The 26,125-nt window shown below is 37.0% G+C and overlaps 2 protein-coding genes, 2 long non-coding RNA genes and 1 pseudogene across 8 annotated transcripts in view; 3 read left to right on the forward strand and 2 right to left on the reverse strand.

The window, feature by feature from the left end:
- LOC148734023 (uncharacterized) overlaps positions 1–1,237 on the forward strand; it is a 5,372-nt pseudogene extending 4,135 nt beyond the window's left edge.
- Positions 1–5,187, reverse strand: part of LOC148734022 (uncharacterized) — a 15,694-nt gene extending 10,507 nt beyond the window's left edge. Inside the window, exons 1-2 of one of the 2 annotated variants that reach the window (XR_015999039.1) lie at positions 4,947–5,155; positions 4,341–4,589 (exon numbers count right to left, since the gene is read on the reverse strand). This is a non-coding gene — a long non-coding RNA (uncharacterized LOC148734022). Of the gene's footprint in view, positions 1–4,340; positions 4,590–4,946 lie in introns of those variants that run through there. The other variant, XR_015999040.1, reaches the window with a different exon arrangement.
- Positions 5,188–12,275: 7,088 nt separating this feature from the next.
- On the forward strand, positions 12,276–19,780 carry LOC111341545 (uncharacterized). Its single transcript, XM_088754179.1, has 4 exons — positions 12,276–12,547; positions 13,618–16,647; positions 17,246–17,329; positions 18,411–19,780. Exons 2-4 carry the CDS (start codon positions 16,634–16,636, stop codon positions 18,637–18,639), a joined length of 327 nt encoding a protein of 108 aa, XP_088610305.1. The 5' UTR covers positions 12,276–12,547; positions 13,618–16,633; the 3' UTR covers positions 18,640–19,780.
- A 328-nt stretch (positions 19,781–20,108) lies between these two features.
- LOC111341536 (uncharacterized) lies at positions 20,109–24,573 on the forward strand. 4 transcript variants are annotated; one of them, XR_002695861.2, is made up of 4 exons: positions 20,109–20,123; positions 20,577–20,633; positions 20,797–21,100; positions 22,344–22,645. It is a non-coding gene; the product is annotated as an uncharacterized LOC111341536 (long non-coding RNA). The 4 variants fall into 4 exon arrangements; XR_015998993.1 differs by having other exon boundaries at positions 20,577–21,100; XR_015998994.1 differs by lacking the exons at positions 20,109–20,123; positions 20,577–20,633 and adding an exon at positions 23,686–24,573 and having other exon boundaries at positions 20,672–21,100; positions 22,344–22,898.
- On the reverse strand, positions 23,382–24,826 carry LOC111341537 (uncharacterized). The gene is made up of 2 exons (XM_088754178.1): positions 24,646–24,826; positions 23,382–24,018 (listed from the first exon to the last, which is right to left on the reverse strand). Exon 2 carries the CDS (start codon positions 24,015–24,017, stop codon positions 23,556–23,558), a length of 462 nt encoding a protein of 153 aa, XP_088610304.1. The 5' UTR covers position 24,018; positions 24,646–24,826; the 3' UTR covers positions 23,382–23,555.
- Positions 24,827–26,125: the final 1,299 nt, after the last annotated feature.

Genomic DNA, 26,125 nt, shown 5'->3' on the forward strand with positions numbered 1-26,125 from the left:
TGATGAAAACAAAAGGTACAATCAGCTGCCGACACGACTAATTGGTGATCAGGCTATTTCCTTGGGCCGTTATGGGTATCAGTTAATCGATGGTTTGGAATGCGTTGATGAATCACCTGGCCAGCACCTGAGGACTGTGGCCTTGAGCAGGATTGTACTTTACCTACGACAGGCCTGTACATTGTTCAACAAAGTGTCGACAAATAAAGCTGAAGTGCTAGAGCTCAAGGAATACTGTCAAATCTACTTCAATTTATACTGCCTCTTTTTCCCCAATTATGTCAATTGTCAATGTCAATTACTGCGAAGGATCGTTCTCATATACGAATTATGTCAATGTTACTACCTGGACAATAGCTTAGGCAATCCCTTATCATGCATTGAAGATCTATGACGAGTACAGAATAGGGTATGGAATAATCTCCCTGCAGGCTAAAGAATCAAAACATTCAGGGATTAAGTCTGATCTAGCTTTAAGTAACAGATCTAACAAAGCAAATGAAACTGGGAAATGGTGGCAGGTCATGCGAGCAAATTACATACGTAGTTTCTACCTTCCAGAACATCAGCCCATGCCCAGCTGTTACAGCTCACACTTTAAATCCCGTGTTCCACCCCACTGTAACCTCGAGTGCTATTGCAGTTGTGGCAGAAAGAAGGGAAAGAACATTGATTGTTGTGCCAATTGCCTTGAGAGTATGGAAGTTGTTCTGTGTGCCCAGAACAAACAACTCTCTTCAAAAGTCCTCGACATTCTGAAGCCTGTTATGTAGTGTATGCAAGAACCAGTTTGCAGATGAAGTAACACTGACATCACACTTGGCCTCCCATGGATCCCAACCACTGATAAAAGCAGTTAACAAGGCACCAAAAGACATGAAAGTCAATGAACTTAAGACTGAACTGCGAGCAAGGAGACTTTGTGAAACAGGCAACAAGGATATTCTTGTGAGAAGACTGGAGGGTGCAATAGCGGATGAAAACTAGGCTTTGTTAGTTCATTCACCCAGTTTAAAGAAATCAAGTCATATATTTACAAGCAATCAATAGCTGTATTGTGAATTTATCATGCACCTGTTTTCAACCATTGCCTTAGGATTGGATCACAGGGTAACCTTAAAGGTAGTGTGACTGCATGTACAAAACATAAAGAAATGTATGGGTACATTGTCAGTCTAAATATAATTTTTTTTTTATAGTAGACTTATACTGAGTAATGTATACGTTTATTTTGAGCTTAAAAGTATACCTTACTCGATGTAAGTCTATGATATGAAGACTATTCAATATTCCCACACATTTCTTTATTATTTCAAAGCTTGAGCTTAAAAGTATACCTTACTCGATGTAAGTCTATGATATGAAGACTATTCAATATTCCCACACATTTCTTTATTATTTCAAACATACAAACAGACACACTGCTTGTATTAGCACCCTGTGGTTGGACTCCAGAGAAGAGTACATGCTCTTTAAGGATCCTTCAGAAAGTTTGTCATGCTGTTTGGCTTTTAGTACAAAACAAGGGAACCAGTTGTTATTCCCTGCAACCCAAACAACCCTAATCAGGGAACACAAATGCTGGTCATTAAAATATCTGACCTGTTAATTAACAAATGTTTGGAGCTGATATGTGCAATAATTTCCATAAGCAGCTGTCAGATGCCAAAAAATTGCTTAAAGGCCATTCAATTAAACAGAACAGACCCTACGGGTAAGATTTTCTGAGGGGCTCTCTGGTAGTCTTTGTTCTTAAAAATATTTCCTACGAGGTTGGGTTATACTGGTAAGTTACCTTTTACTCTAAGGAGGGTAATGATTTCATCAATTGGGGGGGGGGGGGGGTATAAAAAAGCGGGGGTTAAAATGCAATGGTCCTAAACTTTCCTAATAACAGATTGTTATGTCCACCGAATGAAACTGTCTGATCACAACAGAGCTCAACTGATTAGTTTCTGTAAAGACAAGTCAATTGCAAAGTCGTTGAGGTCGTATCGTTGTACGTAAAACGAAACGACTACGCATTCCTTCTTTCTGTTGTAACAACACGAGATTGGTGGCCTGCTCCCAGTTGGCTTGTTAGCTCAATTGGTAGAGCGCTGCACTAGTATCGCAGAGGTCAGTGGTTCGAATCCCGTACAGGCATGAATTTTTTTCAGGTCTGATTTTCACTATTGCTTAAATAGTGCTTTACTGCGAAGGATCGTGCACATATACGTTTCATAACCGCAGTTCATATATATGTATTTCATATGTTTGTTGTTTGATTTATCATCTACGGGTTTATGTCGAATTAATTTGATGGCCTGCTCCCAGTTGGCTAGTTAGCTCAATTGGTAGAGCGCTGCTCTAGTATCGCAGATGTCAGTGGTTCGAATCCCGTACAGGCCTGAATTTTTTTCAGGTCTGATTTTCACTATTGCTTAAATATTGCTTTACTGCGAAGGATCGTGCACATATACGTTTCATAACCGCAGTTCATATATATGTATTTCATATGTTTGTTGTTTGAACACGAGATTGGGGACTTAACTGTTACCACAACGGCAGCTCTCCCCCTCAACAGGCTTACTCTTTTCCCTTTATGCATTACAGACTTGTAGACTCGTTTCTTGAGACAGTTTGTGCCTATCATCCTAACTGGCGAAAACAGTTTTTTAGCAGTATTGTCAGAGGACAACGTCAAAACGATTTTGAGGGTAGTTGTCTTCATGTCACCGCCATACCCAACCACTAAAACGTTGATATGACGAAAAATGGGCCACGGAATAAATAGCGTTATTGGAGACATCAGCCCAGTGTTCTTTGACCTTGCTAATTTGCTGTAAATCAGATTCCCCATGTGCTTCACGTAGGAATCGACGACGGGGCCAACTAGTTCGATTTTATTGAGCATTCGTTCCTCCATAACACCATTTAAGCCACGCTTTCCATAGTTTGGCTTCCTTTTTGCGTTGTGGACCATTTCTAGCCATTGCGGTTGCCTGTCGACTTCAACAGAACAACAAACCGGTTCCAAAAACTCTCGTCGCGCTCAGTTTGCCCTTTGGTCTCACCCAGGTCAATTTCTTTTTTCGCCATTTTTTTTCTCAGACGTGAATCCGCTGTCAATTTATGAACCCGCGCAGTTCGAAGAAACTAATCCACTGTCTACTTATGGAGCCCGCGCCAATGGGAGGAAATCACTGGCCCAGTAACCAGCGTGCTTAAAAAAACCATCGGATACCTCAACATTGGAGGATAGAGCGCACAATTCCACATGCCTTTGCTTTCCCTCATCTCTCAGAAGGCCATATCGTCAAAAGCATACGAAAAAAAGAGACAATAATTCTATTAACCTTCACTCAGAGTCTTTCTTTCTGCAAAGGGTAATCAATGGCTCCTGCGTGCTGCCACATCGTCACGGAGCTTATGAATTGCAAGGGTGCAAGGGTCTCAATGGAGTGATGGCTCTTGCGGCTAATGGTTAAAAGTTTGGGCATTTACGGCTAACAGTTGATCATTTTCCCTTGCGATTAATAGATATATTTTTACGGCTAACATCTTTTTACAACCAGCGGTTAAAATTTTTACGCCTTACAGCTAAATTCCTTTGCTTTTTTAAGCTTGTTTTAGACCGGTTAGTGCTGCAAACCCTCAGATAAGCTAATGCAGTAAATGTGCACCTTGCTTTTAGACTTTCACTCTCATAATCTCCACTATAATTGTCCTTATCGCCTGACACACACATACACACACACACACGCACACACACACACACACACCCACTCTCTCTCTCTCTCTCTCTCTCTCTCTCTCTCTCTCTCTCTTTCTCTCTCTCTCGCTCTCTCTCTCTCTCTCTCTCTCTCTCTCACACACACACACACACACACACACACACACACACACACACACACACACACACATTTCCTCTAATATAATTACTAAGCGTTTGGCGTTAAATGATATAATTTCTCTTCCTAATAACCTGACCTTATCGCTAGAAGAAACTAAAGCAGGTCACCCCAGGTAAAATGAAAGGCTGGATTAACCAAACTCTGGAAACGCAGCTCTCATATGTCTTAAATTGCAATAACTGACTTTTAATGCCAACAACAACAGAGATAATTTGACCTTGAGCTTTTGAAAACGTTCAGGGTCTGATCGCGACCGAGATCTTATAAACTGGAGTAAATAAGAGCAGAAGAGTAGAGAGAGAAATCAATGAACAATGGCATATTTTGTGCTGTATGAAATATCACTGGTCAGATGGCTGAAGTAAAGTTTGTGAGAATGAGCCACCCCTCCCCCACTGGTGGGTAAGGCCAACTTATCGGGGATAATTATAACAACTCCGAAAATTACTTAATTTATCGTCTTTTTAAGTCTTCCCAAAGCAAACATCGACTACAAGTTTATTTTTGTGCTTAATATAATTATTCTGATATTATAACCCAGTATTTTGGAGGACTTGACTCTCAATCTGGTATCGGCGTCAGAAATTACTGATGATAGTCCGCAGTCTTCTCGAAGTCGAATTCTTCCTCGAGTTTACGTTCACGTGGGAAGGGAAGCTCTTGCTCACAGAATGACTGGATGACGGCCTGTTGCTTTTCATGAAATGTCACAAATAAATGGATTAATATATTAGTCAATGGTTAACAAAGCAACTACATAGAAACAAATTGAGCTTTTCAGCAAATGGTTAGCTTCAATGGAATAACGTTCCCTTGATCAAACTGATTATGTAATTGATATAGAAAACGAAGCAGAGAAGCAGAGATCGCTCATCATGATAAGGTGATTGTAAATTAAGGTTACTGTTTTCTTTAATAAACTCAGCAAACCTACCCGCTCCTTCTGGGCTCAAAAACATGAATTTCAGTGGGCGTTTTGAATTATTAGAGATTAGGAATTACAAGTTATAATTAAAAGAGGATTTTTTAGCAAGAAAAACAGAATCTTACCTTTTTGCAGCCAGCAATATCGGCAGCCTGTCTTCTGAAACCATTTTTCTTATTTCTAGTTGGTGGAGGAACAAACGCATCACTTTGTACCACAATGCTCAGAACCACCGTAAGAACAAGAAATGCCGAAAGAATTTTTGAGTTCATTTTGAAGCTCCTGCTAAGCACGCTGCCGTGTAGATGACGGGCACTGAAAATTACCGACAATGTGGTGGTATTTATAGTCGTGGCAGGATGTATTTTCTTCCAACCTTTGATATTCACACGGATAATTAATGTAGGAAACAATAACGAAGCCATTACTTAAAATCCCACTAGAAAATTAGCAACTAATTTACGCTATTACAGAGCAATATTTCAGGAACATTTACGTCCTTTCACCTCTGGTCGGTGCGGGCTTGCTATCCTTTTGGATCATTAAGCTCTGATAATGACTGGAGCACCAATACTTAATGAGTCAGCTCTGTGATTAGATTGTTGTCGAGTGTCAGTTATAATCGCGCTCTATGTTTAAAATGTTTACCTATGAAGACCATGGCTTAAGTTATCTATTTTTTTTTTAATTAAAGCAAAGGGAATAGTTTGGAAAAACGTACCATTTCGAAACCCATGTTTATAAGACTAGATTAAACCAAATCAAGATGGAAATAGTTTTGCTGAACAAATTTCTTGGTCGCAAATGAACTTTTCACGGTCTGTTGCTAATCACTGAGATTTACCGAGCAGAATTTACGCAAATTGCATTTCAGGGTTGGATCGAAATTTGACTAGAGATGGAAAAAAAAGATTAAGAAAACGCCCGCGTTGAGCGAAAGTCTACGAGTATATCATGAACGCATTCATCTGCCACTAGTCATATTCCGTAAGAGCACCAGAAACTACCTCGTTTAATAATCTCATACGAGGGGAAATGTCTTTGGGGTGGTGAAAACTAATTAAAATTTCTTTCTTCGGTTATGACGCACAGACTTATTGCGAATATACTGGCGCCAAACGTTAACTAAATAGGTGCATTATTGGATAATTTAAGGCTTTGCGCCCCATTTGGAGGCCATTGGTAATAAAACAGATTCCCTTTTGTTCCTGTCTTGCGGAGTATTTTGAACTTGAGCACATAATTACCATTTCAGATGTTTGAGTGAAATAGCTAAGGATTTCCTATCACACAATTTTAAAAACAAGATACACTATGGAACTAAATTAATGGAAAAGAGTTTATAAACACGTATGCACGATTGCAGTTGATTCATTCTTAGTCAGGTTCTGCTCTCTTCTCTCGCTCCTCCTCGTAACAATGGAGCGTGTTGGACTGGGACGGAGGGACGGATGATATAGAAAAAGGTTTGCTATTTTTTGGGCATAATGCACCAACACACATTACTTTTGTGTTCCTACGATCTTACCAACCATACAAAGGGGATTAAAGATGAAAAATCAAGTTCACAGGCTTTGTTTCTAATAGATTCTAAGAGAATTTAATAAACATGTGCAAGATTAAAAAAATTACCTTTTCCCTAGTGTTACGTGCACGAATGACCAACAAATGTCCGCTAACAAAGCATATATGAAAATAGACTCCCGAGTACGATATATGGCACGCAACAAAAATGTAACAACAAGCAGTTACCCATTTTAACTATTATTTAATTAGTTTTACACTGTTTAATCTACTTAGGTTAGAGATTAAGTTAAGCAGTTCATAAAGCAGGCTTACAATCCTTCATGCCGTGTAAGTGTTCGTCGTCTTGATCAACTTCCAATTCCAACATCCGCCGACTGAAGACCACAGCGCTTGGCTTTCTTGATTTATCGCATTCTTTCCTTGTACACAAATTCTTCCGGAGGACTTCATAGTGAACTCTAAATTCTTTATCTCCTTCCTCTCTCGACTATCATCCTCTTTATCTCTTTCTTCTCTCCGGATATCGCAAGGTCGAAAGGTTATAGCCTTGTCATATCATAGCTTCCACAAGTTCAGTCAGCAAGCCACGAGGGTAAGCCCTCGGGCAAATCTCCTTTGTACTTCTCACAAGCCAGCTTTTATACATTTACTTTAGTTATCTAGAATGTTCTATTACTATTTATAGCGTATTACAAGTTGTACTATTTTTGGAAACTGCTGAGTCACATGAAAGAAGTTTCTGGAATATTACAGATTATAGATAATTCTAAAAAAGTCTGGGATTGCGTGACAGATTCAGTAAAAATAATTCGATCCTCGTAACACTAGGTTTTTCAGCTCTTCGTCGACCAACAAATTAATGATAGGAAATGAGACAAACCTTTCGACTACAAACAAACGTCAATGGTCATATATTTTTGGTGTTAAGTTTTGTAGAACTATTTTTCCTTTATGTTCGAGAATCATCAAACAAAAATCTCTATCATTATTGGTATCTTCATTGCGACTTGACTTTTTTTTTAGTCTGGGAATTAAATTTTCATTTCATCAAACGAAAGATCGTCATCAAAACTTGACAACCTGGGTCAAGTTAAGGTCGCACGGCAAATTTCAGCGTTTCATATTGAATCTGATTTTATCTACATAAGTATAGCGGTCATGCATGGTCATCGAAATTTTCTATTAGTCAACCGAGTTTTCCTGGGAAAAACATATTTAGGTAAATAAATCCTCTTGGTATAGCTTACAAACAAAAACAAAAAAAAAAACGTGAAGAAAAGTTTATTAAATTTTTGACAACCACGTATTTTTCAGAATAGGGTCTTTTGAACGAGTTAAAGTGACGAAAAAAGTTTCGATGAGTTTCTATTAAACCTTCATTAAGTACATATAACGGTTTGCCATTTGCAGGTACTTCGTCTTCCTGATAAGGTTTTAATGTTGATTAGAAACCTTGCATGGTCTTAGCGAAACGTCAATACAACACCTCATGTCCAATTGGTACAGATGCAGATGGGATACAGTTAAAAAAAGTGCTTTTGAAAGAGGGGGAAAGATTTGGATCTAGTGGGCGAACATAACTGCACACGGAAACGTCTTACCGGTTTTTTTCGTTTTCTTTTTTTTTTGTACTGAATGGATTCCTTTCCATTTTCTAATTTTAAAACGCTCTTACGGGCTAGCTCTTTGTGCTAAGCTCTAACGACATTTTCGCCCAATTGTGCAAAAAACTTGGTAATAATTTCTGCCTCTCCAGCTCAACATTTAAACATTTTGGATAATCTATGCATGATTTATACTGAGCCTTTCTATTCTTGTAGAAAAACAAGAAAAACAGGAAGCGTTTGTGCTAAATACGCTTTGAGAGTCATTTGAGGAGTTTGTGTACATGTCCCCTTCTCTCTTTGGTGAATAGTCGAGAGTATCTAAGGTTTTTCAATTTGGTTTTCTATTTCTGCTTTGATCAAACTGATCCAATTCATCTTGAACTTGAACATGACAATTTAAGGATGGCTTCAGGGAAAAATCAAATAATCCTATTATATAATATACTGAAGCTTAGTAGCAGAAAGGGATTTTAGGCAGTTTGTGAGGCTTAATCATATTCCCTCAACAACTAGTTTTCTTCATGTGGAACGATTTTCTGTTTGAAACTGCTGATTTTCTGTCTTGCGGAGGAAAAATGTAGTTTCCAGAGTGTACAAAAGCTTTCGTGATCAATCAAAACTGACTGTCCGTTTCTCACCAAAAAGACAGCAATATTCTGGGTTTCAGATGAAAATCTCGTTTCCGCCAAATTTCAGTACTTAATGTCACGGAAAAAAGTGGGCAGAGGACGGTCAAATAGAGAGATGCCATCGATAAATGCAGTAGTGATTCAGTCTTACCTTGGAATATTGCTTGTAATATTAAAATGTGCTCTAAAGTCCAAGACGATAAGAAACGTTTTATATTAACCAAGAATCGATGTGACCAAAATTTCATCTCCGGTGGCGAAGAGAAACCTCTCTGATGTGATAACTGTCAATTTCAAGAATTAGTGATAATTTTTACGCTCGAACGTAAAGAAACAAGAACGGCTAGAATTATTTTTATCGTTCTCACGACTTCCTACTTTTTGGAAGAAAAAGCTTAACTTTTAGTGATAGTTGGGAACTAAACTGATGAATTCATGAAAAGAATATTAGGCCAGCTGTAGGCTGAGCACAAAAAAAAGTGTAAAATCAGGGACAGACATCACAATGACTGGCGCGTTACGTCTGTTCTACAAGATGGAAACTTAGCGTTTTAAAATGCTTCTTGTTTATTTTTCAAAACACTATACCGTGCGGCTCTAGTTTCATTTTTTAAAGATAACAACAAATTCGACATACAACATCATTTTTGGGGGCTTTATATACTGTCTGCTCCTCTGTGATGTTTTTTTTTCATATGTTTATCATTTATTTAATTCTCTGTATCGCTCAAAGCGCAGTGGCTATATTGTATTTCGAGATGCCACAGTGAAGATCAAAACTGTATAAGGTGATCTGTCGAAGTGGAAACTGAATGGAATATCATACTTAGGAACGATCGATAAGACACTGAACGCAATCTGTTCGCAGTCCTACCGGTTTCGAAGTTATTGTAAATGTGGAATTACAGCTGGATAAAACTCATATCAAAACGTGTATAAAAGCAACGATTATTTTACAAAATCTCAAATCCCTATTACAAATCATTGTATTCCTATAGAAACAAAACAGCTTTCAAAAAAAAATAGATTTCCCTGTAGAGAGTGTGAAATGCTTGGAAATGATATTTAAAATGAAGAGTAGACAGAAGTTGTTTTACTTATTCTTCTCTGGTGGATTACCATGTGTAACTTGAATTAAATTTGCTATACAACGCACTGACGTCACAATTTCCTTTTGGAGCCTGGGTAACAAGTATTACTGAGACCATTTTCACGTTGCATGATTACGAAAACTTCTGACTCCCTTAACTTCTAAAACTAAATCTAACTATAAGTATGAATATGTTGAGGCAGTGCAACCCTTTTTTTGCATAGAATTTTGCTGTTGTGGCTTTTGCCATTGTGACTGTTGCCACTGTATTCTATCAAAAAGAAGCTTGGTATTCACCGAATGTTTTGGAAGTGAAGAAAAGAGTTGTGGGATTCGGATAAATCAGTGCTGATGTTTTACTATTGTAGTCGATACCTCGCTCATAATACTAGCAAGTACCACTCAGTATCCAAAGAAATAACCTCAGAAGTGACTAAGGGGCTCGTCTGAACGCTAGTGGTTACTTGTTCGGGTAGTTACAAAATATCATTAATATTTTCCATAGTTTCAAGGCTATTAACTGCTTTGTTTTTCTTTGGTTTTTATTCCCCTGTAGATCAATTTTGTGGAGAGAAAGTTTGTAATACCGTCGAAGTTCCATTTGGAAAGAAATTAGAATTCCTCTTTCCAAATCTTCATATACATAAGCATTCATCAACTTGAAGCACATGTTGAATAGTACAGACGAGTTATATGGTTCTAAACGGTGATAAGATGCCATAAGAAATCCCATATCCCTATACTAGTTTTTTTTGGCTTCTCGAGACATGAACTTGGGGGTCGAAAAAAAAAAGAAAAAAAAAAAGACCTCCAAATTCATAAAACTCTTGGTTTCATTTATTGTTATCTCTGAATATCAGCCATTATATTCGATTACTACTTTGCGAATCCGCATGCTGATTACGCAAAAAACTGTCGTCTTTTTTTTTGTAACTCAGGAAATCGTATGCACTGAAATAACATAAACAAAAGCTTGTTGAAGGGGGTAATAAATTTTGTGTTTATCCTCTGATCTACATGAGTTACTGTCCCTCGCGGGTAGAAAATAATTGGTAATGCTTTGTCTCACTTATAGTGCATTTCAAGTACATTATTAAGATAACATGTCTGTACAATTGTTTTTGTGTACAAGACTATGTCCATTGTTAAGAAAGGTAACTTTAATGGGCATTTTAGGAAGCGCTGAAACTGGAAAAAAGGCAATTGAGATCCTGGAGTCATTTTTTTATTTCTAACATTGGACCATATTTTAAAGCTATAGCTGACGGTGATTTTTTTCAATTTACTTTCGTTTAGCCCTGCTTAAGTTTCGCAGCGAGACAAGTCGGAGGCTATGATAATTTCAACTTGATTTATTCAATTTTCAGATAATTTAGTTTTTATAGTGGGATTCGGTACCATCATGTCTAAATAATTATAATCCTTAAGCTCAATCATATAACTTTCGTGAAAAAATTTATTCAGGACCAGAAAAAGCCATCTTTACCCAAAGACAGAAGCTGTCCGTTATTCCTTAAAGCATGTTAAGGTGTAGATTGAAAAACGGACTTCTCTACCTTTAATTTTCCCCGCAGGAAGCCAAATAAATCATAATGAAATATATATATAAATATATATTTTCGAGTGGTATCTTTTTCGAAATGAAAATGTTTGGATTTTGGGCAAATATTGCGCAAAGCTTTTGGGATCATATCTGCCGAGGCAGACATGGACACTAAAATTTAGTTACATTCTTTCTGATTTCTCTGTCCCGGACAGAATCGAAACAGTGGTATTTTCTAAAACTCAATACTGACTAGCGGATTTCAGTTTCTTTATTTTCTTTCTTGTGCTAAAATGCGTTGTGGGTGCATTGACAATAAAAAGTATTGTTCAAAACATTGTATTCCCTCTAACAATTTCTTAATAAAAAAGGGATTGACTATATCAACAGCGTGATCATTGTTCAATCGAAAAATTCTGCAGAGTCAAGCCCTGATGAAATGATACATTGAGGGAGCCATTGCTATAACAATTAAAATAAATGAGTGATCAAGAGTATTTGCTAAATGAAGTCCACAATGCGCATAAAAAACCACCAAAGCACTTAGGGCTGACTCAGATCGTATGGAGTGTAAATATCGTTTTAATTTCCCCAAACGGAAGGCGTAGTGCAGATGGACGCAACAAATATAGAGATAATAAACTTTCATTTAGATCAATTTCGAACAGTTAGCTTTCTTCGGGAGATAAAATCAGTGGTTAAATCACAACGCTCCCTTGGGGATGAACTCGTCTGATACCGCTGTTGATAGGTTGAAACTAAACTGAATAACGACTTCTTCCAACAAATGAACTGTACGTAGAAAAATTAATGCTACAGGAATGTTGACAGGGATCTGCCCTTGAGATGTAAGGTTTCCAGTGCGATAATACCGCAGTGCTAATAAAATTTAGAGCAATAAAATGATTAATTTCTGACTGCGAGTGAGGAAGTGGAAAAGGAAGTAAAGATGAGATTAAGAATAAGTCCTATTAAATGGACCATTTTTGTATAAACGTAAGTTGGTGTATACGTGGTTGATTTCATTATCTTTAAAATCTGGTGTTTTCAATTTTCACGGCGCGAATTCCGGCTGGCGAGTGTCTAATTTCATTATAAAACCGATGCCTCTCGTTAGAAGCTTTACACATTCGTTTGAACTAAAACCTCTCGCATAGAGCTCTACTCCTTCGTATTCTGTAAGAACATATTGTTTAAGATGAATTCCAAAGTGCTCATGTCGTTCCTCGTTGTTGCCCTGATTTCGTCGTTGTTTTGTCATCAAAGCCATGCGTTTAATATCGGAATGGGAGGCATAAACGGAAAACGACAGTTTGGAAGCTGTGTAGAGGTACCGAATCATTCCTAATAATCTGAATTCTTCAAAAAGCAGCGGTTTGCGTTGTAATTTGAACAATTTTCAGTTTTTATTGTTTATTACTGTACATATTGAGAAATTTCAAGGAATAATTTAGAAATTTAAACCACATCTCGATCGGCTCGACGTATATCCTTTGTCGTCAATTTTTAGCCTAGTCAAATCTCATCACCCCGGCAAAGTTTCATTACATGGACGATTTATGTTCTTGGTAGTTTTTTTGACCCAAAAAGGACGAAAAATGTTGTAGCACGATATGAGCTAGAATTTTTTTTTCATAAACGCATAAACGCCATGAACTCAAGATTTTTGGCAAAGTTGTTATTGTAGTGAAGTGGCTAAGAAAAAAGGCCGGTAAATAGGAAAAGTTGAAATTCTTCCCGCTTGCGTTGAACCTCTTGAACATTAAAACGAAAGTATTTGCAAGTAACAGTGATTGGAAACAGAGTTCATTTTTATCGATACTGTTTGCCATAAACGCCACGAATTTATAGTCACTAATAGCTTATACATTGTACCACGCTCTTATTTACTGTCAATATGTTAAAATAGATTATTTTTTAGGCAATTAAAATAAGCTTAGACCGGGTTAAATTTTTGAAAACGAGTTTTAAGACTTTTTTTTTCTTCACTCGAGAAATACATGAAAACGTTTAATTCCATTGGTTTATTTTTTACATCCAGTAAACATTGTATGACTTTTAAAGGGCAAATAGACCTGTACATATGATTCGCTCGAGGGATTTCGGTTGTGTACAAAGAAAACCTCTCGAAGGGAATAGAGACTGCAATGTATGAAAATGTTCATAGTTTCAGTGGTTGTCTGGTTTACTAGTTACTAGTTACCAGTTACTAGTTACCCAACTAAATCATTGCATAGATTCACAGACTGAAGAAGTACTCGAGGAACACGTTTTATTGTTAGGCTATTTCAAACTCAAGTGCTATACGCTATTTCGTATCCGGTACCTTTCAGACACTCAACGCCAAATTATGGTTAATTAATTTCATTTCGTCAGCTCTCTTTTCTATTTCATTTCTAGACCGCAAATCGACTTCAGCATTTGTGCTCCATGGCTGAGACTGTCTGCCCACAAGCTACAAAGCGGGAAGAAAATGGGGAGCATTAGTGTAATTGTACTGGAAACTAATCAACGCTCGACTTGCAAACACGCTGATTTCTTACTTGTAACTATTGACAGAACTAAATGTTTACTGCCGTGTAGAGGAAAAAAAGCTTCAAATGAATCTTGTTTCAAACCTCTTAGCATTAAAATACTACTTGTTTGCATAGAATAAAGAAATTGATGATAGAATTAAATAAAGCGATGAATCAAATTCAAATATGATGATTCAGTGTGATAAACTTACTTGTGTTCTTAATCACAGTGTTGAAACTTTTTATTTGAAAGTAGAAAACCAGCTACCTCAACGCTTTTGGGGCAATTATCGATCACCTCCTTTATCAATTTCATATCTATTGATAATTTGTTTTCCTCACCCTGAGGAAAGGTTTAACTCTTTGAGCAGAATAATTTTTACATAAAAATTAGTATCTCGCATTGCAATTACTTCAGATTTGGAATTCCTGGTCCTTTTGCCAACTTTTAGACAAGATATAGTATAGCTACTCATTAAAGTTTTAGAAATCATAACATGAAAATTCAAGTACTGTAAAGTGGTTAATTGTTAGCAGTGTTTAATTTTCGCTATTTTCGCGCAATGGGACTTTGCGCGAAATTTAAACACCGCGAGGTCGGAGTTGGCCGGCCGCCATCTTGAATTTATACTGTGTGACACCCAAATCCAATAAACGCAGAATTATTTACTACAAGACAACATTTTTTGCACAAATCAAACCTAAAAAATATTATTTACATTGAAAGATGATACTGCATATTGTAATAAATGTAAATACCATTACGAATGCAATAAATAACTATCACGAGTCCACAATTTAAAATTGTAATAAAGGTGTCAAGCAGATGGAGAAAAAGCACTGTACGAAAATATGAGAGTTCAGGACAACGAATGTACGTAAATAGAAAATTAAATGTCGGCAGACATGTGGTTTATGGCGGTCGATCAACAACGCACTATCACGATGTCTTTCAAAGAATTCTTACTTAATTAAAACAGTCCAAAATACCATCGATGAGTAGCTCAGGTCGCCTGGATAACTCTTGATCAGCGGTAACCATCCATTTAGTATGCAGTGGTTTGAGTTCGGCAAGACGGATGTCCAGTGTTGGGTCTTCAGCGCCTTCATTCATTGCGGAGTACACACGATCGCCGTACCAGTGTTGATATTCCCGCTTCATTTCATCTTTAAAGATCTTGTTACCAGATAAATCCAAGGGCTGAAGACGATCAGTACAGCAAGCGGGTACAAAGACGACGGAGATGTTATGGTCTTCCGAGAATCATAATGGCGACTGCTTGCTGGGTGACTGGAAGTTGTAGCCTTGCCCTGGTTTCGATGACGTGCGGGATGATAACTTTGTCGATATATCGCATCGTGGATTATTCGTCGGACCAGTGACTCTCGCCATTGGAGATCGCGTACTTGGCGATTTTAGCTCTGTTGACTTCATCGTAATTCCCGTAATTTCCACGTATTCTTTTCCGGCTAAGAACAGCAATCTCCTCGTTGACACTGGCGATAGCCTCTGCTGGAACGTTGCACTGCACCACATCATCAACGTTGTTTGGATCGGGTAAACCCGGGACACTTAGTGACGGCAAAGGTGCCTTTTTTTAACCACGATACGGAAGGGAAGACATATGAACTGATGATGAGCAGCGCCTGCGAAAGTGAGAATCACGCAATGGCATCACTACTCTCAACTCTTTCACACGTCTTTCAAAGCCTTGGCACACTATTATAACAATAAATAATGCTTTTGGGTCTCATTTTCACGTCTTTATTTATGGAAAAATTAGAACAATGAAACAAAGGAAACCGCGAAATTAAAATACCACTAAAAACGCTGAAACTTTACAGTATATATGAACATCAAGATTTATAACGATATCATATTCACAGAAAGTTTGAACTATGATATAGAATTGTACGGATTAGTAACGCTAAAAATGTATTTGGCCTTGCAGTGACAATCAAGACACACAATGGTGGATGAACATTAAAATGCTCTAGAGTAAAGGAAATATCAATGACCCACTTTACATCGCGCGCCTAGTGTTGTTATCCGGGAACTTTTAGACACTAAACTCGCTTAAATAATTCTTCCCTTATTTGGGAATCAATGCTGGTAGATAGTCAGAGGCCAAATGGTCATGGTGAGAACGAAATCTCCCATTAGGAAATTTTTAAAAATCACCCAAATTTTTCTGACTTTCCAATAATAATTTTAATAATAAAGGCTGAGTAACAAAACAAAACACATTTTCGAGAAGCTGCGTATGCTAACACGTAATACCTATGTAATAGTACTGTAATATTAAGCGTGTCTTGATATTTGGCTCTAGGTAACTGTAATGAACAAAGTCTCGGTTAAACATAAACATAAACATACTTTATTTATTCCGGAAGCAGACTACGTATACACTAAGAGGAAAGGGAAAATATGCTTCCAGAAAAGGAAGTTAAGAGGTTATCCCTATGTGAAAACTCCCTAAAAAATAAGTCTAAATGAAAATAAAATACTTAGTTATAATTAAATATTTAAGTACAATTTAAGTTGAGATTTAAAATGCTGAAGATTATCAGCTTCCACTGTGTTTCTTGGTAATTCATTCCATAATTTAACAATCCTAATGAAAAACGAATGTTTATAACAATTAAGTCTTGCTGGTTTGACGTAAAGTTTGTACTGATGATTTGCTCTCGTACATCTAGTTGTAACGAAATCAAAAAAGTCTCCAATTTGGTAAAAACCAAAAACAATTGTATAACACTCAAATAAAGATAGACAAGTTCTACGGTCGGAAAGAGTAGGCCATTTTAGCACTTTGCATCGGTCTTCGTAGTACATGTCTCCTTTGCGTTGATTTAAAGCAAGTCTTGAAGCTCTTCGATGTACATTCTCAAGAGCATGGATGTCCTTGACGAGGTAAGGACACCAGACAGGTACCACGTATTCCAAAATTGGCTGTACAAGAGATTTGTAGAGCACAGAAAAAATATTTGCATTAGCGGTGCCTATCGAGCGTTTAATAGAACCTAGGACTTTATTCACTTTGTTTACAGTTATACCAATGTGGTTGACTCCAAGAGAGGTCCTTAGTTATTAGAACACCGAGATCTTTAAATTTATCTTACGTCGGTTGATTATTTTAACAAATTACTCAGTTACCCATTTTATCAATTTCTTAGCACTAAAGTTCATAGATTTTAAGCTTGCTGTCGAACTTCAGAATTTATCCAAGCCTACAATTCACGAGAGTTTTTCAAAATACATTCAATTACCATGCAGAAGAATTTTTAGCTACCATTGCAATAATTTTATATCACCTTACGAACATAATGATATATAACGAATCATTGGTTTTAAGGAGTTTCAGGAAACTATAAGAAATGCAAGAATCTTATAAGTAAAAGTCAATTGAAAAATTACAATAAACGGATGCGGCGTTGTTTGATTTCTTTGAATTGTGTCAATAGAAAATGATTATGTTGTGCAACCTTTGTCCTTCCTGCGTTTTTATTAGTTTCCCAACGGCCGCCTGGGTACAGAGCAGTTTATTACAATATACTACTGGAATACTAGTTACTACAAACAAGCATCGAGCCGGGTAAGTTTGGGGCTTGTGAGTTAAGGAAAAGGTGAAGAAACAGATTTTAAAAAATATAATCCTGAATTAAACATATTCTATTATTAAACTTCTTAGAACTTTCTTCCGAAAAACGCTCATTTCATCGATTTTATTCATGCATCAATTCTATTGATAGAACTACTTTCCTCAAGTTAATTTGGCATCTGCGGCATAACTGCTTGAGGGGAAGTGGACTAAATTTGATCCATAAAATAACCGCAGATGTACAGTTTCTAATTTGATGGAATATCGATCCTTTTACAAAGAGTTAGCCTAGTTATATTTTGTCTGAGTTTCCAATCGAGTGGGTTTTCAAAGAATTTTGTTGTTTTATAATGAGGTACACAGGAGGAAGTAGTCAAAATAGCAAAAGCGAAACTCAACATTCAGCTTTCAGCCTCTTTTCTTCTCGTGAATTCACTCCCGTTTTTAATTTATGCTTACGTTCCCGCCCTGACTGGTCATTGCAGTGCCAACCTCAGAATAGACCGTCATAATTCCCATCATCGTGCACAAAGACTTAATAAGTATCTCATTAAAATGCAAACATTACCTATTTGGACTGTGTTCTACATCGTACGATCTGCTAAGAGCAAATTATAAAATAAGCTGTATTTGCGCCAAACTTTTTTTGCCGACCTTCACGACAAAGGAGAGTTTGGAAATCTGTTCTTAAAATAATGTCTTTAAAGCAACTAACAACTGAATTTCAAATTACTCCGTTTTTGTTTTCCACGTGCGTCAGTCATTTGAGGCCGTTTTGTGTGACTTGATATACCGTTACCTAACCCTTCAGACTCATGGAGTAATCTAACAGATATCTCGCCAACGTCTTCTTTTTTAACCAGACAGCAAGATCAGGATTTTAATATCTTCTAACTAACGGTTAAGAGTGCAGGCCTGAATTTAAAAAGGAAATATGATGGGTCTATAACTCACTCCACAAACTTAGTTATTTAGACTGTACTTCGCAGGACCACTGCGATTGATGGTTTTGCTTTCTCTTAGTTTTATTTAACTGAACAGCAGTTTTTCATTGTCTGTGCATTGTTCTCCATAGGGTTTCTCTTCATCATGCAGATATGCAGATAGGGGCGGATACTAGAGAGGTACTGGGAATGAGCCTCTGGAAGACGTCGGCAAATGCAGAAAATTCGACCGACAGGATAAGCCCTCCGGTACAACTATGCCATAGATATCAGTATGATATCTATGGAAGACATGATTATAGTCACCGCGTGGTCCCATATCGTCTTCACCTTGATCTTGTACTAATTTTCGTTTCATAATTAACGAGAACTGAGGTCATTGATGAACACCAATTTATTTTTGAAAGCTGTAAGCTATTTTCAACAAGAAGGAGACGCCTCTTGTTGTCTCTCACATACGATGCGACGTTTTGTATATTTTTCAGTTGTGTTTGTCGACTTCTGAAGACCAAGCGAAAGTAAATTCCATATTTCTTCCGGATAAAGCCCTTTTTGTCGAACGCAAATCTGGATGCAGTTCATAGGGTTTTCCTAGTTCATATAGTGTTCGTTAATCAGTAATAAGTACCTCAGGAAAGCGTCGTGCATCAACCACAACTTGCACTTCTTTAATAGTATATATGGAGTAAATTTAGGGAACTGTACCGGCTGTATCAGAAACCAATTGCAATATGTCAAGATTCTTTTGGGTTTTTTCTCAATTCCTTTCTGATTTTGTTATTGCACGTTTTCGTCGAATGATCGACTTCTCCATTTTTCGTTGTCAAAGTTAGTCAATTATGTAGCTTTCAACTGATTTACTTTGCAAGCGTAAAAAAAATAAGGAAACTCCATTATTGGAAACATACTAGCTCTGTGGGACGTGTATCCATCATCAAACACACCGGCTACGGTGTTTTCAGGAAATTCAACCCTGGCTAACTACAGCAAACAAAGACTGTCTCTCCCACATCTGAAAATTTTCAACGAAAACTTCTGAATTGAATTCTGCCATTGAGCACCTGCGGGTAGCCTAGAACACTTTTAAATTATGTGATCATTACATTGCAATTACTAAAACGAACAGATAAAGCCTCGATAGTCGGTCAACCGCAATTTGTACTCAACTCACTTTGTTTACCTATGGAGAATTCTCGATGTTTCATTATTCATTATTCTATTCTGAAAATAAGATCCTGGATCAAAGACTAGAATTTGAACTTTCAGTTTGTACTTTGAGCAAAAGCTTTTTAAATATTTATGGCAATTTTGCTGCCAACAATTACGTTTTAAAGAATTTGACTGATGTTTTTATTTGATGTTTTGTCAAAGTTTGTATAATGAAAAATCAGCTTTTTAGATTAACAACCAAAGTCCAAATTTAATGATGTAAAATAAGGTAGTCTCTTTAATGTTATTTTTTTCAGACAAAAAATGGCATTAAAAGTTTAGGATATGATGTACTTAGTTAATCCAGTAGTTGATATTTGACGTGAAATAATCTCACGTATTTTATCGCGTTTAAAGCCCGCATGATAATTACATTTTTGAAGAAATCCAATTATCAATGTTTTTATCATTTGTGGAGGTAAATTAAATAGAAAAACAAAAATAAAAGGAAATTTAGACCAACCTGCATTACCTGTGTTAATAAACATTACGAAGTCCCATTTTCTTCGGTCAGTCACCGTTTTCAAAATAAAAATCAAACAAAGACAGAACAAGCGTCGCTTTTACGAAAGTCGCGTCCCACCGCGCCGAGCTTTGTCAGCTCTAAATGAAAAAGTATGCCGAAACAAGGAAAAGTAAGGAAGATTATTTCATTCCTTTTTTTTTGTAATCAAATAAAAAAAAAAACAGCAAATTATTTATATTGTGCATGGGGGAAAATCTTATATCGTATGCAGAAGTTTCTTGCAGCTCAATATATATCTCTCTCCTTCAAATGGACTCGCTTTTCCGTTTACAGAGGGTGTCACTTGGCTCCACCAGCTACCAAAGTTGTACCCAATCTAGAGTCTAACGTATTTCATGATTTTCATACGAATATATAAGCTCAAACAAGTTTTACATTCATATCGTCACGAGGAATTTATTTAGGGGTGAAGTCATGATCTTAGTGGGATGCCGGATAATCTAATGCGGATCGATATGCTAGACTCTAATCTTTCCCCCCGCATCAAATATTGGTGTAGAATGTGGTAAAAGTTCCCTGTTGCTTATTGATATTTTTCTATTTCCCCAAATTTTTTTTCCAGACAGCCAGGCTCATCATTGTTGGCGAAGACAAACGTTGTTGGTAAATCTACACCAGGGTATTTTTGTGCCAGTTCTTCTTTATGAAATTAAGCTATGTTTGTGGAATGCCTTGCGACCTTTTTTTGACTCATTTACCTCCGTTGGCCTCATCTCCAAAATTCTTAATTTGTCTCGCAAAGTATTGTTTTACAATCATATCTATTCAAATTTGATAATTAGAAAGCTGAAGATAGCAGACTTAATGGAACCGTAACGACAACATCAAGCGGAAATGAGCGCAGTTGAGTACAGAAATTTGTATTTAAAGACGACTACAACCTTGTTAGAGACTTAAATCGCAATAGGACTGTTCGCACCTTACAACATAAGTGTTACTACATCCTTCCTCTTCGCTTGTACCATGTGTTCCAAGAGGTTTCTGTTTACAATTCTTTTTCTTGTGACTATCCTTACAAGTCAGTGTGAAGCGTTTACGGCTGGCGCAGGAGGCTATAACGGTAAAAGATCGAAAATAGGAATGCAGGTATGTTATAGAATCTAACGCATTTGCTTGGTCAAACTAAAGTTTAAGAAACAAATCCCAAAACTTCACATAGCGTATTTTCCTTAGTCTATCCATAGTCTTCAGTAAAGCCAGCGAAATTCTTGCTACGGTGGATTAAAACTCCTACACAATCTTGTATTACTGATGATAATAGCGCCATCTTTCTTAAAAACTTATTAATTCTTTTACGCGAGAAAAACTAGACATAACATCAGATCAGGACTTTGGAAAAAGTTTCTATTATTTAACAAACTAAGTAAATATAAAACACTCCAGGCTGTTTCAATAAGTGTAAATTGGACAGTGATATATATGATTTTGTTTCCTACTTAGAAAATGTATCCTGAAGCTAATGCATTTTTGATTAGGCTCGATTCAGGAAGTTGGCCCCTCTATTCAGTTTTTACTTTACATTCCTATATTTTGTCTGGTAGAGTTTGTGACAAGTTGATGTTTTGGCCCAAAATTAAGAATTATCTCTAGAACTCGTGACACGATGAAAAATTGCTGTGCACGCCTTGTGTTCCTATATATAGTCCTGGAAAAACGAGGATACGTAAAATATCGACCTACTGTTCATCACGGAGATGTGATAGGAATCTGTGATGAAGATAATTACAGTAGTGGGAGAACAAAGTTTCTCTTTTGATTTTAATCACAAAAAAAGAAGATAGTAGGTAAACCTTTTAGCGAGGTGGTGACGTACCCCTCCCACTCTATGATGTGTTCAGATCGACGACGAAGTGAGAGCGAGATTCCACAAAAGCGAAGAAGCTGTTAATGTCTATGCCAAAAACATCATGTACTATAAGGGACTTCCATACCTTTAAAAGCCAGATCGCAAAATGCCAAAAATAATTGCAAACCAATCTTGACTGGAGATTTTAGCGAAAACTGGGAAAGTTGCCTATGGCTCTAGAAGACGCTGATGTTACATTTGCAAACGTTTCTAAAAATTGTTCCAACACTTTGGAGCTAATAAGTCAAAAGATTTACTAATTTCGCGAGCACTTCAACTGAAACACTATCCCCGGAATCATGTATACTGTGTAAAAAGTTTCGGTAAAAATTATTTTAAATTTAGTTTTCTTATTATTCCGTTTGAATTTCCATTTTGAAGCGTCATGAACTCATGAATATGGTGCCATAGAAATCCTTTAATTATTAGAATATCATCAATTAAAAAGGATGCTCATTTTCCTTTGTTCAATCTGTCCAACAGAGTGATTATAGTGTTCGCCTTGATGAAATTTGTTCAGTTACGAGAAATCACTGCCCAGAGTCCAAGAAGTCCATGGAAGACGAGAGCTACACAGCCAGGGGAAGATTTCTTTCCTGAAAAGTTACGACGGAGTTCACAATAATAATCAAACTATCAAACAAGCTGCGCACAGGACATCAGAAAAAAAAATAAGCTGAATATCGTGATATTCTTCTTTGGAGTTGCCGGCATTTTATGTTAAAATAAATTAAACGAATGCTACCTGATCAAAGTGCCAATAAAATAAAATAGTTAAACAAAGATTCCAAAGAAAAGAAAAAAAAATCTATTTTTATGAGTTTGTTACTTCTTTTTCGTTCCTATCTGTTTTACCAGTGTCATTTATGGATAGCGTTGTTCCCAGCAGATAGGGTTAACATGCAAATGATCGCATCTGAGTAACAACCCACATAAAAAAACATTGCAGATTAGTGAAAGGCCTTGTTTGAGCACGGCAATTCAAGAATCAGGACCATTTGAGTCTTAGGAAAAAGGAAGAGACGAAGAGACCATTGTGTAAGTGAACTTGAAAATGAAAAAAGATCAGTTAACGGTTGCTGGAATTGATAACATGCAGTACGATTTTTCCAGTACGATTTTTCCAGCCTTTCAATGTTCGAATGTGGTTCAACAAGGAGCGTCACTTCTTTAAGCCGTGACCTTGATTGTCCAGTGCCGATGAAAAATACCTCAATGAGTATGTCGCAATCATTCATTTTTCGTAATCGCTGCTTTTCACCACTTATAGTAAAGAAAACTATTTTAGCATGTTCTCGAAAATCTCAAATAGTTTCCTGGTGACATTTCTTCAAACCATCCAACTCAGAAAGAAAATGCACATTTTACGAGTTGATCTCGCTGTTCGTTTCCGGTACCTCGGTTTCTTTCTCTCTGACTACATTTAAACACTGAGAAGGAAGCCTTTCAGATTTATCTTGCATACTAAGAAATAAATACCAGACATGTAAATGTTTCTGAGAAACAAGACAGAGCAAGGTCCAGAGTATTTCAAACTTTTTATCTCACATCTCCACAGAAGCAGATTACATTACTGTGCTAAAAGAGAATCAAGTCTTACACAAGCATTTTAAAGTTTCTATCTATATCTGGTGACTGCAAGGGTCTATCTTAATCTAAATTATCTTCTGGTGTACATCATAGGGATAATAAAGTCTACAGACGATCGTAGACTGGAAGCGGAGCGTAATCAGACTGAGCTAGTTCTCTTTTCCCAAACCCTGGTTTTTTAAAGATGGACGGTGGAAGGGCTACATCAGACATTGCTTCTCGTTTTCCCTTCCAGGAATTCGTCCTAGAGACGGACGGTGGAAGATCATAGACTGGAAGCGGAGCGTAATCAGACTGAGCTAGTTCTCTTTTCCCAAACCCTGGCTTTTTAAAGATGGACGGTGAGAGGGCTGCATCAGACATTGCTTCTCGTTTTCCTTTCCAGGAATTCGTCCTAGAGACGGACGGTGGAAGGGCTGCATCAGACAAAGTTATCCTTTTTCTAAATCCCTCGATTTCCAAGCTAGACTGCGGATTTAGTGCATCGTTGCCTTTTTTCTGCTCTCCAGAATACGCACTTTGTGGCCACATCAGTGATACTTGTAGTAGGATAAGCAGCAGAGCCATGCTAACAGATCAAGGGAAGACATTTATTACTGTGGTTTGATTTGCTTTCACAATGATGACTACCATTATCAAACAAGGTTTAAATATGCATTTAAACAGTTTGGTTTAACAGGCAATCATCCTGTCTGACACTGACATTTAAAATACCATCGCCATTTGTAGGCCTGCACAGCGCGAAAACCCTCGCACCTTTTTAGTTTACATTGAAGTCAATGTGATGTAGTCATGTGTCTCTTAGTATCAATGAACAGCAAGGAGACTAGGCTGGTTACATCCCATCCTGCTTTGCAAGCATTAATCACTAATGGTGAACCGCATTTCTTGAAGTTTTGTTGTGCTGTACAAAACATTTCTACCAATGTGTTGAAGATGTAAAGTTGTCAAATTTTTAAGCTGAATAAGGCGACTCTATGAATAGAGTAGACAAGGAAAAAAAAAAAAAAAAGGAAACGAATAAAGGCTGGCTGGATCTTACATTTCAGGATACGTATATAAGGAAATACATACTAGCGAAAATTATGACAAACAAAGTGTAGCTCTTTTTTTCTGAAAGGAATGGAAGCGTGTACTTGGGTGTTACATATATAGTTTTGAAAGAAGTGTCACTGACGTATAGCAAATGGCCTACCTTAACAATCTAGTTGCTAAGTTGCCTTTTAAACAAGAAAGATCTACTCCGAGCCACGGTTACAATTGCATGTCCTCAAAAGCCTTTCTTCAGAGAATGTCCTTTCTAAGAATCCTTGTCTCGATCAGATCTATATATGGACCAGATCATGTTTCGTCTTACCGAAAGATAAATGAGATAAGGTTACTACTTTGTTGGCTTTGTACAGGAAATCTCTTGAATTTTAAAATATATGTTTTGATTAAGGGTTGAACAGTCTTTATGATGCCGAAAGGGAAATTAAAACGATAAACAGAAAGAACTTGACACTTCTATTTTCTTAAAACATAGATTAGAGCTCGCGTCAAACTAAACTTGGAGCAGATGAGGTGCATTTCGTTTCTCAGTCTCTCGTGTAAAAACTAATTTGGCAAAACTAACTAGGCAAAGGAATCTATCTGTAACCACATTTTCACAGCAAGTCCATGAAGTTTTAAGAGTTAAATGAAAAATAAAACTTCTTAATTCTGTATTTCCTATACCCTGATTTCTTCACTGTAATAAAAGGAAATAATTACCAAGAACACATTATATATATCATTCCTTCCTTCCTTATTTTCCCCACTCTGCGTGGACTGATCCAAATCTTTCCGTATCATAATTTTTACTTACGCTTTTGTTATGATGAACCAGGCACCATAAAAATCGGCTTACTATTAAGCCGAGCGCAAGCGGAATGGTGCTAAAAAGACCTCGAGTCTATTTTATTCCCCTACATTGGACTGAGTCTTCTATATTTGTGGCACGGGTTTGTCAAAAATCAAATTTCATGGTTTCGTATTTCTATTCGATAATCACTTTTTTAAGCTTAATTTAACTCTTCCTGTTTTTGTCCTTTTACCTAATAGAAATAGATGTATCATGCTCGCAAAATTTTGTCTACTGCTCTATTACAAAATGCTTTTGGGGTTAAAAAAATCATCGTTGTACGGGCAGTGTATATCATTATCGTCATGTAAAAATTATTCCATGAAATTGAACAAAATAGCGCCTTCTGAATGAGCGTCATCCCTGGGCTAAGCTAAGAGGGCACTTAACAAGATTAAATAGGATGGCTGTTGAAATATTCAGTCAGCTAATGACGTGCCATTGATAAAACCGTATCTATCTACGAGTTTTTTTTATCGACACTATAGCACATTTTACATAAAGTTTCTCTGCCCAACGATCGAAAATTTTCCCCAACATCAACTACCAAGTAACCATATTTGGACATTCTTCACAGTTTGCTGAAATACTTATTATTTGCAGATTATAGTTAAATCCAGGAAACTGTCGGCCACTCAATAATGAAGAATTTGCGTTTCTACCGGCTTCCAGTGGGAAATATATTATTTCGTTTCGACTTTAAACAATCGGAAAATGATAACAACTCAAAGAAAGAACTTGGACTAATAGATCGCAATGGTCTCTTTAATTTCCTTCCATTTTGGACAAAAGA

This window comes from Stylophora pistillata, chromosome 3 (genome assembly GCF_964205215.1).
Source record: "Stylophora pistillata chromosome 3, jaStyPist1.2, whole genome shotgun sequence".
Lineage (NCBI taxonomy): Eukaryota > Metazoa > Cnidaria > Anthozoa > Scleractinia > Pocilloporidae > Stylophora > Stylophora pistillata.

Coding starts and splice junctions, on each gene's coding strand:
- LOC111341545 (XM_088754179.1), top strand. Junction 17,330..18,410: donor ACAAACAAGCATCGAGCCGG/GTAAGTTTGGGG, acceptor TGTTCTCCATAG/GGTTTCTCTTCATCATGCAG.
- LOC111341537 (XM_088754178.1), bottom strand. CDS start 24,017: ATGGCTCTGCTGCTTATCCTACTACAAGTATCACTGATGTGGCCACAA.